The sequence below is a fragment of the Halichondria panicea genome, chromosome 16 (genome assembly GCF_963675165.1).
Source record: "Halichondria panicea chromosome 16, odHalPani1.1, whole genome shotgun sequence".
In the NCBI taxonomy this organism is placed as follows: domain Eukaryota; kingdom Metazoa; phylum Porifera; class Demospongiae; order Suberitida; family Halichondriidae; genus Halichondria; species Halichondria panicea.
This window is the reverse complement of record NC_087392.1, coordinates 4,668,046-4,682,279: the sequence shown is the minus strand read 5'-3', so window position 1 is coordinate 4,682,279 and position 14,234 is coordinate 4,668,046. Positions and strand designations below refer to the sequence as shown.

Sequence of the window (14,234 nt, the reverse complement as noted above, 5' to 3'; positions counted from 1 at the left end):
CAAGTTTAGCGTGTTCATAACAAACTTTAAAGCATGTTCATACATGTAACAAACTGTGGGTCAAAATAGTAAGTGACAAAATGCTCTTAAGGAAGATTCGTACGCACATTGAAAGCGATGAAGCAATGAACACATAGAAGAGTCATGTATACTGAGGCGGTGTAGTCCGATGACTAGGTTCCCCTGTGAGGAGGTTGGATAATAGTTGAGCTGTTTCTGGAGACTGTACCACAGCATTTGGTTGTATGCACGAGATGGACTGGAGTAGCAGGTCAGGGTCATTGCTATCAAATGGTTTGCAACCTGCAGTGAGATATAAAAAACACAATAAATTAAATTTGGGACAACAACATTACCAGAATAGTATGATCCATCGATCCAACTACTACCTGCTACTACACAGTGACACAGAACCTGTCACCCATAATCAGCTAGGCCACCCTCTATAATACAGCCAGGTTAATGTATGCGTCCCAAAGTCTCCATAGCATGTGTTTGACTAGCCTCGACTCAAGGCCGCTTGAAAAAGGCGGCCTGGTATACCTTGTATGCGCATGCGTGTACATTACCCCAAAAAGGGGGTAATCCGTGTATTTGTGGATACTGTCAGTAAAATAAACCGTATACTATTTGTATTCTGATTTTACAATCCGTTACATAGAAGTATTGTGCAAAGATGACCGAGTTCTTACGCCCTTTATTGTATCAAGCCAAGTCTCTACTTAACGACACCCTACACTGTAAGGCTACAGATGTTATAGGAAAGGCATGATGTGTTCCTGTGGGTCCCCTGATGAGGCTGTGGTAATATAGACCAGGCAAGTGTTCTGCTACTAAATCTTGCCTTTATGTTCGACAAGAAGTCATTGCTGAAGATAAAGAAGCTAATGATTACTCCTGAAAGCTTTTCATAAGCTTTAACTCGACACTCAGGAAGTTATTCACTCAAGATCTACTGATGTATTAAAGAGTCCATCACTCTTCCTAGCTGGCAGCTCTAGCTGTCTGGGAGGCTTTCTTGAACTGTCTCTTTGATAAACAGAGCTAGAAGAAGCAACACTGCTGCAGTATAATTATTCTACTTTGATTAGTGTCTCTGAAAGCTGCCATTGTGGTCACATTGTCATACATATTATTCCCTTTTGTAACTTTGTCCGTTTTTTTACAATTTGTATGATGAAATTGTTGTCAATTATTTAGCGCATGCGCATACAAGGTATACCAGGCCGCCTTTTTCAAGCGGCCTTGAGTCGAGGCTAGTGTTTGACCACGTCTTTATTACAGCCACTGTTGATATCTGAAACTGTTGTATGATTGAATTTGTCTGAATTCAACGTGATCTGAATTTGCTCTAAAGCTGAATAATGTAACCATAAAATCGTTTACCAGGTGACTGCGTGTTGCAGTAAACTAGTATAATTATAGACCCGCATTACCTAGACTCAGCTCATACACGATGCAGCCTAGAGACCACAGGTCACTGGCTGGTGAAAACTGTCCACCATCAACAAACAACTCAGGAGCAGCGTAGAATGGTGAGGGGGCGTACTTTAGAGGGCGGTCTTTTCCCGAGGGAGTCAGTAGCGTGTGTACTAGTGACGTGAGGTTGTAATGGTTATGGCAGTCGGCCATTGTCTTGGCTAGCGTGAAGTCGCTAAGTTTCAGTAGCTGACGGCCATCCAGTACAATCTGTTGGTGAAATACACAATAATGAAGTGCCCCTACAGTTAAAATTGATAGCATAGCTTGCAATCAATCAATAATGGACATACAGTGCAGCCTCTATATAGCGGACGCCTTTGGGGAACCCATACAAAGGTGGCCTTTGTTGAGGGGTTTTGTACAGACACTGATCATTTGGGACCTGGCCTTGATATCACACTTCGCTTTTTTTCACGAGTGGCCGTTAAGAGGGGCTCTACTGTAAATACCGACTTTATAATGCTGAGGAGATTATTATATGAGGTACATGCTAATTTGTGTGCTATGGGAATAAGTTACCTTGGAGGGCTGCAGGTCACAATAGAGCACCCCCCTGGAGTGAATGTAGGTCAGTCCAGCTGCAATGTCCCGGACAAAGTCGTGGATATTAGGGCTGGGAATGCAGCCATCTTGGTGCAGTATGTGAGAGAGGGTGCCTCCGATGGCCAGCTCTGTGATGACCCAGATGTGCTGTGGAGTCTCGTACCATTCACTGAACTTGAGCACATTCTCGTGATCCAAAGAATGCATCAGCTGTACCTGTACGTGTAGTGGGAACATCAGGACTAATTGCTTGAAATGGGGGGTTCCCCTTGATGTAGGGCTACAAGGAGAGCTCGTAACGGGGTTTTCCCTCAATGTATAATTATGTATAGGCAACAACATGAGATTTTTATTAAATGCGTGCATAAGGGAGTTCCCCCAAGTCGGTGTATAGTCGGGTTTTTTTTAAATCTTACGATCAAGCCTGATAAAACTATCAAAATCAGGCAAAATGTTACAAAAAAACCACTATAAAAACCACTATATAAACATTCTATAGATAGAGCGAGTAGTTATACAGGCAAACAAAAGGGGGCGTGTGCACTCACTCCATTCTCGATGTATTTCTTGTCTTGCTTGTCGTATTTCCCTATCCCCACAAACTGCACACTTCCCTTCCTCCGTCCCTTGTACACGAGGCTGACCGGGGTGGGCCAGGCAGAGACACCCTCCTCTTGGGACTGGAGCTCACCACACAGAAGGTAGTTCTCCATTTATTTTAGACTCAATGCTTTTATAGCCACGTACACTTGAAACTACAGGGTACAGTAGCTCATTCAAGTAATACACGTATGTCTGCATCTTCCTCACCTTAGTACTAGATAGCTCATGATGTGTAGCCTTGGCCCTTCAGCCGGCCTTGGACGGACAGCAGGATCTAGGAGAACAGCAAAAAAACTTCTCTGGAATCGCGGCCTGGACCCGAGACTGAAACTTTTGGTGGTATCTGCCCTCTGAACCTAGACAAAAGTTATTGCTGATTCAGCTGTCTTGCTGACCTACACAGTCTAGCAAAGTACAATGGCCACCCTCTACTAAAGATGTAGACTGGCTACGGTCGCAATGGAATTCACACACAGTAGGAAAAGAAAGCAGCAGTATAGGCCACACTCTAATCCAGACAACAGAGGTAGCTACACCATGTACCATGACACCATTCCCTGTCACTATGTAACCTCCCCATTCCTGTCGCTACGTATTACCTCTCCATTCCTGTCGCTATGTAACCTCCCCATTCCTGTCGCTATGTAACCTCCCCTTTCCCATGTAGATAAGAGGGCGGCCATTATTGACGACTTTGACCGAGGTCTGAAAACCCCACCCTCCCGGTCTACTCCTGGCCATGAAGTAACAGTCATTGAGGATGACGAACCAGATCAAAGTGATCATGGTAGCTCCTTGTGTAAACTATATACACAATTCTGTTAATGTTAATGGACACCTTTGGGAAACAAAGTTATACCAGGAGTTGGTTATACGGAGGTGGCCTTTGTTGTTTTGTACACAAACTGTTTAGTTGAGCATCTTTCAGTAACCATAACTTTAGGATCGATCCATTTTATGATTTTGCTAAAGAAATCTTTCAAATGATGTGTTGCCATTGGCATTTTTTTGGCCTTGGACCATGGGCTATGTATATATACCCGAAATTGGCACATTAATTCATCTCCCATTGATGACACCATTTGAAAGCTCTCTTTCCAATTGAATCCTCTCAATTCAAAGTATAGAAGAGCTGATAGCGTAGCTCTAGCTGATATCGTAGTTGGGGGAGTGGTCATTAAGAGGGTTCCACTGTACACCACTTTAGTTAAGCCTACTTTTGCCCATTTGCTTTCTTGCATGAATACTATAGTAGAAAAACTCTAAGTTCATGATTAGAAATGGTTCCTATTTTCCAGGTGCAAGGATAAGCAGTGGAACAATGTACGACCAGCACAAAACTCCAGGAGTACGTTAATAATGTATATAATATTACTCTTGGCAATTACCATTTCTCTAATAAATTAATTTCATGAATATTATAACTTGCATTTCTAGGAGTATAAAAGTAGTAGTTTCAAGATACCCAAAAAGAAATTGCACGATCTAACTTTCGGCCACGATCAGTCTAACGAAACTACCAATGTTGGAATTCAACCCATGCCCCCTAAATCAAATGTTGTAGATGTAATAAACAGAGCCAAGTCTATGAAATCAAGAACTACTACAACTTCAAAAACTGGCTCTACTATTCCTGATTTTCTTACACTAGCGAAAACGCCTTATACAAAGAACAAAATTTCTAACTCCATGGAAAGTTCTTTACCTGCTCCGAAGAAGAAAAGACCATTTAGAACCAATCCAATACGTTCAGAATCACCAACTGAAACTACTCAAATTACAAATTTTGACTCTCAAAAAAGCATGCTTTGGAATGACACCTGCATAGGACTAGAAGATCCCAATTCCAGTTTTGATACCAAACCCAATTCTGACTGTGTTCGTGATTCGAGAAAATCGTGGGCTAGTATTTCACCAGATAGGGATGATGACATTGCTTCAAATACTTCTTCTGAAGAGGTAGATGCGGGCGAGATTTTTAAACGCCCTGTTGATAAAAAGCAAGTATTGCCTAAAGACAAAACTACCGATAAAGCTGCGACTAATGACGTAGTAACTATTCATTCAGATGATGATGATGATAATGATGTTAAAGCAACGACTAGCTCAAATTTCAAGTCACCTTTGCCAAATCGCTTCCTCCCTCCAAAAGCACCCCCCAAGAACACCAATGACAATACTGACAAGTTTAATAAACTTTTATCCACAACTAATTCAGTTCTCAAAACTTGTTCGGAAAAGCCTACATCTACAGCAGATTCGACAAATGCTTCCAGCACTCATAGAAATGTATTTGCCAAGAGTCAAGCGGCCTCCAAAGGGAAGTGTAGTATTCAAGTCACTCCCACGTTTCTATCTAAAGAGCAATTAGCAATGGCGACGACCCATGCACCCCCCAGTACGGGAAAAGCTAGGGATATTCTGTCCATTACAGACTCTCCTGTTTTATCAAAGGTCGAGTTCAGTTTTGAAGTGGATGATGAGAAGGTTGCAAGGACTTCCACTAGTTCAGCAGCAGGGACCAGGGTAAGCCTGTGTGTGTGAGTATGGGTGTGGGGTGTGGGGTGTGTGTGAGTGTGTGGGGTGTGGGGTGAGTGTGTGAGTGTGTGGGGTGTGGGGTGAGTGTGGGTGTGTGTGAGTGTGTGGGGTGAGTGTGGGCTGTGGGGTATGTGTGTGTGTGTGTGTGTGTGGTGTTTAGTGTTTAGTACAGTACATTGTAGTAGTATGCACACCATTTTGGCCTGTGTAACTTCTTCAATTTAAAATATACATGTACAATCTGTCTAGCAACTCATGTATACGTTATTTGCAATTACTTTTACACCTGCACGTGCAGAAACCATTGACTACCTCAAGAGCAGCTGAGCTTCCCTCTGATTTGGCCAGGCGTCCTCTAAAGAGACCAACACAGTCAGCGGCAACCCCAGGCAGCTTCTATAGCAGTAATGGCAGTGAGTCGATCCCCGAATCTGTTTGTGTCATTTAACTAGTGCTAAAGCCAAAAAAACATTTTTGGAGCTTTTTAGTAATTTTAGTTTGCAAACTGATGTGTAATAACTACATTTACCACGTGGCCCAATTGGCTACTCTTCTTTAGTGGAGGCAAGAAAAACAAGAAGAAGTGTAGCTATAGTGATTCGTGAACGTTATGTCCTTTGTGCTTAGAAACACCATTGTACTATGTTTGTAGCCTGCGCCCCTCTCTGACCGAATGTACCCCCTCACACACACACACATGCACACACACACACATGCACACACACACGCACACACACACACGCACACACACACAGGTCCCTCCAATCAGCTGTTCTCACAGTTTAGGTCTCGAGCGTGGGGTACTGGTTCCTCCAGGATGAGCTCTGTACGTGGTAACAGTGCCAACCAAGTCATGGCCACCTATGGAATAAAGAAGGTGTGTTGCTGTATTGTAGTGCAATCTGGTACATGTACATTATTATAGTGAAACCTGGTCAGCAGGCCACCCTTTATACAGCCAGCCCCAAAGTCTCTCCATAGCTACCTGTGTTAGGGCCACGTCTTTACTACACACACACCGCACACCCACCACTACCCCACACCCACTTCACACACCACCACCCCATCCACACCCACTCCCACTCCACACACACACACACTCCCACTCCCACTCCACAAACTCAGCCCCTCAAACTGAAGCGCCCCCTGCCTTCACCATGCTCTGTCGATGTGGATGATGAGGAGTCCCTCCCTCTGTCAGTGCAGTGTGTGCAGATAGGTCGACTAGAGCTCGACAAAGTGCTGCACGTTGAGGTAAGAGAAATCAGTATTTATGGAGAATGGAGGTTTCTTGACAGTTTGTTTTGTGGGAGGGTTTTTTGAAATTTACATGTATAGGGAGGTTTTGTGGGCGAATTTTACGCACATGTATGTGAACCAAGAACTTTGTGCAATACGTACATTCAGCAACACATGTTTACTGCATAATATTATAGTGTTAAATAGAGCATCTTTGAACGGCCATAACTTTAGTTCCGTTGGTTCAAAAACGTTATTTTTTGTGAAAGTTTAGAAAGAGGCCTTTCAGATGATGTTTTAAAATCAATGAGTCTGTGTTGACAAAGTACTAGTCTGTGGTCTTTTTCCGAAGTAGGAAATTGTAGCCCATTCCAAATTAGAGATTTGAACATACCATCTGAACAAACTCATTCTAAGCTTTAAGAATCGTAGAATTTGGACCGTCATCAGACCTCTAGTTACAGAGCCGATTGTAGTAGAAGGGGACCTACATGTACATGCATGTGTGCGTACATGTACATTGTATGTGTACGTTGTACTACTACAGTGTATGATACATGTTGGTATAAGCTTAGCCTTTTGCTCACGTATAATAATTGGTCAACTGTGCAGCTGAGAAATGACGTACTGTGTATGAAGCTGGACTATGAGGGCCGGACAGAGACTGTTCAAGTTTCCCTTCCTGCGTGCTTTGTTTGGCAGGTACTAACACTATTTGAATCACAACGCACACACACACGTACACACACACGTACACACACACACACACACACACACACACACACACACACACACACACACACACACACACACACACATAGCTTCACCTTGGGGAAGAGCCTTATATCGTCTACATCAATGTAAAGTCACCAGAGGCTAAGAAAATAGCGGAGACCCTCTCCAAGAAGTACCACCTGGACTCTGACTTCTTCAACCCTTTAAGCAGTAACATCTCTGAACAGTGCATCATGCTCAGACTGGAGGAGAGGCCATTACCACATCTGATCAGCTCTATTATAGAGGTAAGTAAATGTAATGTGAGATGGTCATGCATTCATTGACAATAGCTCTCAGCTCTCAGAATTACTTTTCCAATGGTCTGCTTAGATACAAGTTTGTGGTTAGTCGAAACAGCTAATAGTGATACTCGGTATTACATGTAGCTTAATGTCTGAAGTAAGGTTTGTTGAAGATATGAACTAGCTATTAAACGTTGTTTCTCTTCACTGCAGTTCCTAACCAAGATGAATGTGTCCGTGGATCAAAATCTAGGGTATTACATTTCACCTAAATATTGAGATGATATCATCATGCCCCCCCCCCCCCTCTTGTACAGCACTGTTGAGGCAAAGAAACTGCTGAATGATATCAAGCCATTAAAACCATCCAGGAGTCACGGCAGACCACTCTCCAACGATGGTGGGGTCTTAATCACAGGGGCTTACTCATTAGTGCTGTTGACTTAATATTAGCACAATAATTATTGATGATTGGAGAGGCTTACCTGTTAGCACTGTGTTGATTAAAGGAGCTTACCCATGGATTGTACTGATAACCTATACATAGGAAGCATCTATGTGCACATTGAAAATACAACACAAGTATACTACATGTACATCTTGTCTCTCCCCTTCAGATGTCAAATCACTTGTGCCTAGTTTGAATGTGCGTAGATCTCAGAGGAGCAGGAAAGCCCCTGTGAGGATGGACCCCTCCTCTCCCATCACTCTAGTGGAGTCTATTGTCGTACACAACAAGCCCAATGTCAGGTGAGGGTGGGTGTGGGGTGTGGGTGTGGGTACCTTCCTACCAATGTTAGGTGAGGGTGGGTGTGGGGTGTGGGTGTGGGTACCTTCCTACCAATGTTAGGTGAGGGTGGGTGTGGGGTGTGGGTACCTTCCTACCAATGTTAGGTGAGGGTGGGTGTGGGTGTGGGTACCTTCCTACCAATGTTAGGTGAGGGTGGGTGTGGGGTGTGGGTACCTTCCTACCAATGTCAGGTGAGGGTGGGTGTGGGTGTGGGTACCTTCCTACCAATGTTAGGTGAGGGTGGGTGTGGGGTGTGGGGTGTGGGTACCTTCCTACCAATGTTAGGTGGGTGTCAGATGAGTGGGATGGGTGTCAGGTGAGGGTATGGTACCTCCCTACCAATGTTGGGGGTGGGGTGGACCTGCATGTATAACTGATTTGTGTATGCAAAACCTTTGAGAGAGATCAACCATTCTATAAAAAAAAATTTACGATATTCACACTTTACGTTGCCCTTAAAGCATTATTAGGTTCCACTGCCGATTAGTTCCACAGGTTCCACTGTCAATTATCAAAATTGGCAGATTTTATATCTGACAATTTTGACAATTGACAGGGACTATAAATATATATACATGTACATGTAGTCGTGTGCATTTTTCGGATAACGAACAATTTGGCAAGCTACTTTCGCTGTACCAAAAAGCAATTAGTATGTGTCTAGTAGTACTGGTGTCCAGTTATTCCAGTATTGTGACTGATTTGCTCTTATTGTATCATATTACTGGTGTTTCACTCTTAACCTATGACACAGACTGCTGGCGTACAATGTGCCAGCTGGTAGCAAGGTCAACATAGAGGTCTCCACTCACGATGTGGACACACTCGCCCCGGGGGAATACATCAACGATAAGGTCGTGGACTTCTACCTCAGGTACGCACGCACGCACGTGTACACTGCTACTGTATTGTTTACGTACTCATAGATACATGTATAATGGAAATCTTTAGGGAACTAAGTTTCAGCCATTATTACAGAGGTGTGCATGGCCTTTGTTGAGGGGTTGTTTTGTACACAGACTGTTTATGTGAGACCTGGCCTTTAAATCACAGTTGACCTTTATTCAGAGGTGGCCATTAAGAGGGGCTCCACTGTATTACATAATGTGTTCCTTGCTAGTGAAAAATGCTTGCAAATGAGCCTAACCCCTCCCCCCATCCAGGTACATGTGGTATGAGCGGTTGGCTGAGAGGCTGCGGTCCAAAGTCCACATCTTTAGCTCCTTCTTCCACACTCGACTAAAGGATGCCTCCAGAGACAACAAAGAACTCAAGTGTCTCCAGTGAGTCATAGCAGTGTGTACCCCAATGCCACTGTAAATGTTACAAGACGAGGCTTAATATTAGAACTTACAGTTCAATCCTTTAAAATTCACTGATGTATTCTTATCACCCCTCCCATAGTTATAATTGCCCCCCCCTTCCACACACACCACACACACCACACCACACAGAACCCCCGAGAGACAGCATAACCGTGTCAAGACGTGGACTAGACGAGTGGACTTGTTTGACAAGGAGTACATTGTGCTGCCAGTTTGTGACAGGTAGAGTGTACTAACGTTTTATCTTACATGTCAATTACAGTAGTAAAGTCCCATGACGGCAAAAAGCCTTATTTAAGTTGATATTTTCGTGTGTATGTGTTTCATGCAGGGCCCACTGGTTTGTGGCGTTTGTGTACAAGGCTGGGGAGTTTGATCCTGTGAGAGAGCTGGCCACACGAGAGGCAAAGGCAGCAAAGAAAAACAAGAAAAAACCTTTAAAAAAGAAACCGGTAAATTTACTAAGCACAGTATCTGTATTTTAAACGCAATATTCAATAGGCATTACAAAGGGTTGCAAAATGAATCATGAAATTGGACAATCAGTTACGGGCACTCAAAGTTACCTCTAAAAACATATCATTTCGAAAAAAATCACTATAAAAGACTATATACTCATATAGTATGTAGTTGTTACTGTTCTCATGCAGCAGAATGTAGCCAGTCCAGTGGTGATCAATGATACGCTCCTCGAGGGAGATACAGAGGGTAAGAGTCAACATTTCGTTTAGCCTGAGGGTAAAGTCTACATTGTGTGCTCTTTGTAATACATTACGAGGAAATATTTAAAGCAGTCTCTTAAGTGCTAATTAGATTCTATCTGTATAGTATGATTATTTAGTGTTAGTTATTTCATTGCTATTTCCTTCCCTATGTACAGAGCCGATCCCCCAAGAAGAGGATTTCTTAGCACCCGGAGCACAGCTGATGAGGGCTGCCAATGGACGGGTACATCCATTAGCCTCTATACATGTATGTATCGTGAGGGGGGGAAGTGGCTGTTTTACAGCTAGGCTATTTATTGTCTGCATCATTATCACAAACAAAATGCACTACTGAATGCTGGGAGGTTGTTAGAAGTGACTATAATTATGTTGTGTTGTATTTCCAGCCTCCTCAACCTGTGTTTGGTGACTTCATCCAGATGCCTCCGTCTGATGATGAGGGCGGTGCTATCCAGGTATGTAGGTACATGTAGCAGAGAGCCTGTCGTACAGAATATTATATGTATACAAGAGAGAAGGGGTATTGTATTGCAGCTGGTGTTCAGAGCTATAGATATACAAATTACATATATTATATATACCGTATATGCTTGATCAGGAGCCGCGGCTACTAAATGTTTCATTTTGCTGGAAGAGGAGGCTACAATTCAAGAGGGGCCACAGTTCAAGAGCGGCGTTTATTAGCTCCAGATAATTTAGTTTGTCATCAAAAGTTGTTTTCACCTGCATAAACTTGAACTCTGCCATGAGAAAGTCTTTGTGAAGCACTAACAAGCTGCTACTCATAGCTACGTACATGTAGCTAGCTGCTAGTAATAATTTTTTTGGCTGCCACGTGCAGAAATGCTAGAGTCAAAGTTCACTGAGGCTACTATTTGAGAGCGGCTACTAAATGTTTCATTTTGCTGGCAAGGGAGGCTACTATTTGAGTGCGGCCTTTATACAAGAGCGGCCTCTGATCAAGCATATACGGTAGCCATAATATTTTCCCTTATTGTAGCCGTGCCAATTTGCATTCACTCAATCTAGACACATAATGTAGAAATTTGTAAATATAATACATAATTGAAATACGTGTACACTGCCAATAATCCTCCCAAACATACGTACATGTACTGTACAGCTAAGATGACTTTCGTACATGCATGTAGCATGCGTTGTACAAGCTACTGCATGCATGCATGTGTAAGGTATACCATATTTCCTATCTAGTACAGTTTTGCCACAGGGCCTAGTGGGGTTAAGTACTATCTATACTATTGTGCCTCCACAGGTCGATGCTGCAGCAGAGATTCCCATGGAAACAGAAGACACTCTTCGTATAGACGCTGCTGCTGCCATGGCAACAGTCGATACTATAATTGAAGCAGCTACTGATCCACTGACGACAGACGCATACTCCACAACTACGAGTGATGAACGGGTACATGAGGGTGGAGCCACTCCCCCAGAGGATGCTTACGTGGATGTAGGTCAACCAGAGGGGGTTGTAGTGAGTGTGGAGGACTCTTTGGAGGAGGGGACAATAGGGGAAGAGGTTAGTCCAGAGCGTGAGCTGGTCAGTCCAGAGCGTGAGCTAGTGGGAGACTCCAGTACAGAGGAGCTAGACATTCTGACAGAGGAGACTAGGTGAGACTGTGTTTTAGCAGGCCAGTTTGAATGTACGGGCCTCGGAGTATATATTTCGCCCATATACATTTACATAATATATACGGAGTCTGGTAATTATTTTTTTATGTGTCTGTGACTTACATTAAATGTAATAAATACGGTACTCTATTTTAACTTCTCTCCAGAATTTGTAGAATTACATATTATGTACATGTACGTTATTTCCAGGCCTTGTGTTCTTGTATTGGACTCTCTTGGGGTGCGGAGAACGGGAATAGTCAAGACCATACGAAAGTAAGCTACACCACTATCACACCGGTGCTCTAGATTACCGCCTCCTCACCCTAGTTACCTGACAGTGGAGTGGAGGGAGAGGAAGGCAAGAGGTGGTGTGGAGGAGCTGAACTACGACCTGCTACCAGCAAAGTACCCCGTGGTGTGTGCTTGCGTGTGTGCTTGCGTGTGTGCTTGCGTGCATGGCTTCTGTGTACGTGGTTGGTAGTCATGCAGCCTTTGATTCTGTGACTACAAAAATGTCACCACAACACAACACTTATGGCATCAAATTTCAGCTAATTATTTCTCCAGATTCCTCTCCAGAACAACTCTTCTGATTGTGGGCTCTTCATGTTGCAGTATGTGGAGAGCCTGCTTCTGGTGAGCAATCCTACCTGTACTGTACATGATTGTGTACTATAGCCACTGTTCTAGTGCACTATATTTATGCTTCGGTGCGCATGCGCAAGCAAGGGTGTGTGTCTGTGTATGTATACTGGACTGCTAACAGCTGCTCAAAGATAAATGAAATGCAAGTAAAAGTTTCTATAGCTTCTATAATCATGCTTTCTTGGATTTTAATTCGTCGCTGTGTAAAATAATACTGTTTTGCTTACTTGGAATACCATTGCAACCTTTCAGAAGAGTGCGTAGCAAAACTTGTTCATAGAGTGTTGCTACTCTACTTGTAGTAGTTAGCTCTGCACTAGAACGCTAGCTATTAATTGGTAGTTGCAAGAGTGAGAAGAGAGCTGCAAGGCTCTACTGATGCAGCAGCCATTAGTTTTAGACTTTTGGCATCCTTTTTATAGCAACAATCACAGTCGCCATTTCCCACTCTTTGAGTTTCCCTGTGATTCTGCCTGCATGCAGTGCAAAAATGTTCATCATGATATCATGCATGTGTGTATTAGCCATTGAACAGCTAGTAGCTTAATGTTATCGACGTTTGACACATCCACCGAGGCATCAGCACCCGTGGTGCTTTCATTATAGTGAATGTTCTTCAATCAGTTTTTTGTGTTTTATTCACAGAGCTTGAGTGGCAGCTAGTTCCACCCTATGTTATGGTCCACTACATCATAATTTATGGCAGTAAACCTCCGAGGACGAGGGCGAAGCCCCGAGGCCAAGGATGGTTAACGTTGCCATAAATTCAAATGTAGTGGACAATAAATGTTATATATCCACTGAAATGAAAAATGCTTGCTACCTAAGCTACCTAACCTTGGAGCTAACAGTCTCAAAAACCATTGAAACGGACAAAAAGCTTGTGCGTATAGCTGCATATAGCTTGTAGCCAGTGCTATAAGCCAGTGCTATAAGCTTCTAGCTTCCAAGCACTAACTTGTCCATGTCCAAGCAGTGAGCCCCACCCTTTTTGGTATTTAGCAAGCCCCTAATGTCTAGCTTCTTTTGGGCTGTGTAAAATCAATACGCCCTCAAGGCAAGGGAGTTTGAGATGAATGCCGAGTTTATGGTAGTTAAACCCCACCCATTCAGTTGCTATGATACAGACCCCAAATGAGTATGTTGCTTCATTAACTTGTGTAATCTGTGGAATTGTCACTATACTCGCTGTGTAAAATCCTATCTGTGTATAATTATACCTAAGTGGTGAGCACTTCATTGGTTTCTCTGTTTATCGAATCTCTGGATTGCACATATGGTACATGCAGTGACACATTATTGTTTTGCACGTTTACGTAATAGATATGTTCGTCCTTGCAGCGTATGGAGGATGGGCTAACGTACCCGGAGACATCAGAGGGGTGGGGCAGTTACGAGAAGACAGGAAGCAAACGAAAAGAAATTGAGACTTTGATAACGGAATTGGGTGAAATACAGAGTAATGACTTAAACCAGACCACTACAGATAAACAAGAACCATAACCAGTCAATCAATATTTATGTTCTTTGTCATGCAACCATCTCTCCTATTATCACCGTGCATGATTGTGTTTCAGTTTCCATTCATAATAATAATTATTAAGAGCATGCACTCATTTATCGCAGGTGGCAAAATACATGCATGTCCTACGTATACCATTAATCAAGATTGTTTGTCAATATGAATGACTCT

The 14,234-nt window shown here is 43.1% G+C and overlaps 2 protein-coding genes across 5 annotated transcripts; one reads left to right on the top strand and one right to left on the bottom strand.

Moving 5' to 3' along the window:
* Window positions 1–4: 4 nt before the first annotated feature.
* Window positions 5–2,967, bottom strand: LOC135350509 (serine/threonine-protein kinase ULK4-like). The gene is made up of 5 exons (XM_064549321.1): window positions 2,836–2,967; window positions 2,574–2,780; window positions 2,002–2,241; window positions 1,437–1,689; window positions 5–303 (listed from the first exon to the last, which is right to left on the bottom strand). The coding sequence occupies exons 2-5, from the start codon at window positions 2,736–2,738 to the stop codon at window positions 143–145; spliced, it is 819 nt and encodes a 272-aa protein (XP_064405391.1). The 5' UTR covers window positions 2,739–2,780; window positions 2,836–2,967; the 3' UTR covers window positions 5–142.
* Window positions 2,968–3,002: 35 nt separating this feature from the next.
* Window positions 3,003–14,153, top strand: LOC135350504 (sentrin-specific protease 7-like). 4 transcript variants are annotated; one of them, XM_064549317.1, is made up of 24 exons: window positions 3,003–3,154; window positions 3,296–3,415; window positions 3,927–3,976; window positions 4,066–5,154; window positions 5,465–5,579; window positions 5,922–6,043; window positions 6,292–6,420; window positions 7,018–7,107; window positions 7,227–7,427; window positions 7,638–7,678; window positions 7,742–7,824; window positions 8,042–8,174; window positions 8,969–9,088; window positions 9,378–9,497; window positions 9,669–9,761; window positions 9,871–9,991; window positions 10,193–10,247; window positions 10,420–10,487; window positions 10,651–10,719; window positions 11,538–11,893; window positions 12,104–12,169; window positions 12,224–12,311; window positions 12,464–12,532; window positions 13,883–14,153. In XM_064549317.1, the coding sequence occupies exons 1-24, from the start codon at window positions 3,088–3,090 to the stop codon at window positions 14,042–14,044; spliced, it is 3,627 nt and encodes a 1,208-aa protein (XP_064405387.1). In that variant the 5' UTR covers window positions 3,003–3,087; the 3' UTR covers window positions 14,045–14,153. The 4 variants fall into 4 exon arrangements, with proteins under 4 accessions (XP_064405387.1, XP_064405385.1, XP_064405386.1 ...); XM_064549315.1 differs by having other exon boundaries at window positions 10,420–10,511; XM_064549316.1 differs by having other exon boundaries at window positions 10,190–10,247.
* Window positions 14,154–14,234: the final 81 nt, after the last annotated feature.

What these genes read in the sequence shown, in the direction of transcription:
- LOC135350509 (XM_064549321.1), bottom strand. Translation starts at nt 2,738, where the DNA reads ATGGAGAACTACCTTCTGTGTGGTGAGCTCCAGTCCCAAGAGGAGGGT. An exon ending in AGAAATACATCGAGAATGGA is followed by an intron (nt 2,242 to 2,573) that starts GTGAGTGCACAC and finishes CTACACGTACAG; the next exon opens with GTACAGCTGATGCATTCTTT. An exon ending in CGTGTATGAGCTGAGTCTAG is followed by an intron (nt 304 to 1,436) that starts GTAATGCGGGTC and finishes ATCTCACTGCAG; the next exon opens with GTTGCAAACCATTTGATAGC.
- LOC135350504 (XM_064549314.1), top strand. Translation starts at nt 3,088, where the DNA reads ATGGAATTCACACACAGTAGGAAAAGAAAGCAGCAGTATAGGCCACAC. An exon ending in CTCTAATCCAGACAACAGAG is followed by an intron (nt 3,155 to 3,295) that starts GTAGCTACACCA and finishes TTTCCCATGTAG; the next exon opens with ATAAGAGGGCGGCCATTATT. An exon ending in GTGCTGCCAGTTTGTGACAG is followed by an intron (nt 9,762 to 9,870) that starts GTAGAGTGTACT and finishes TGTTTCATGCAG; the next exon opens with GGCCCACTGGTTTGTGGCGT.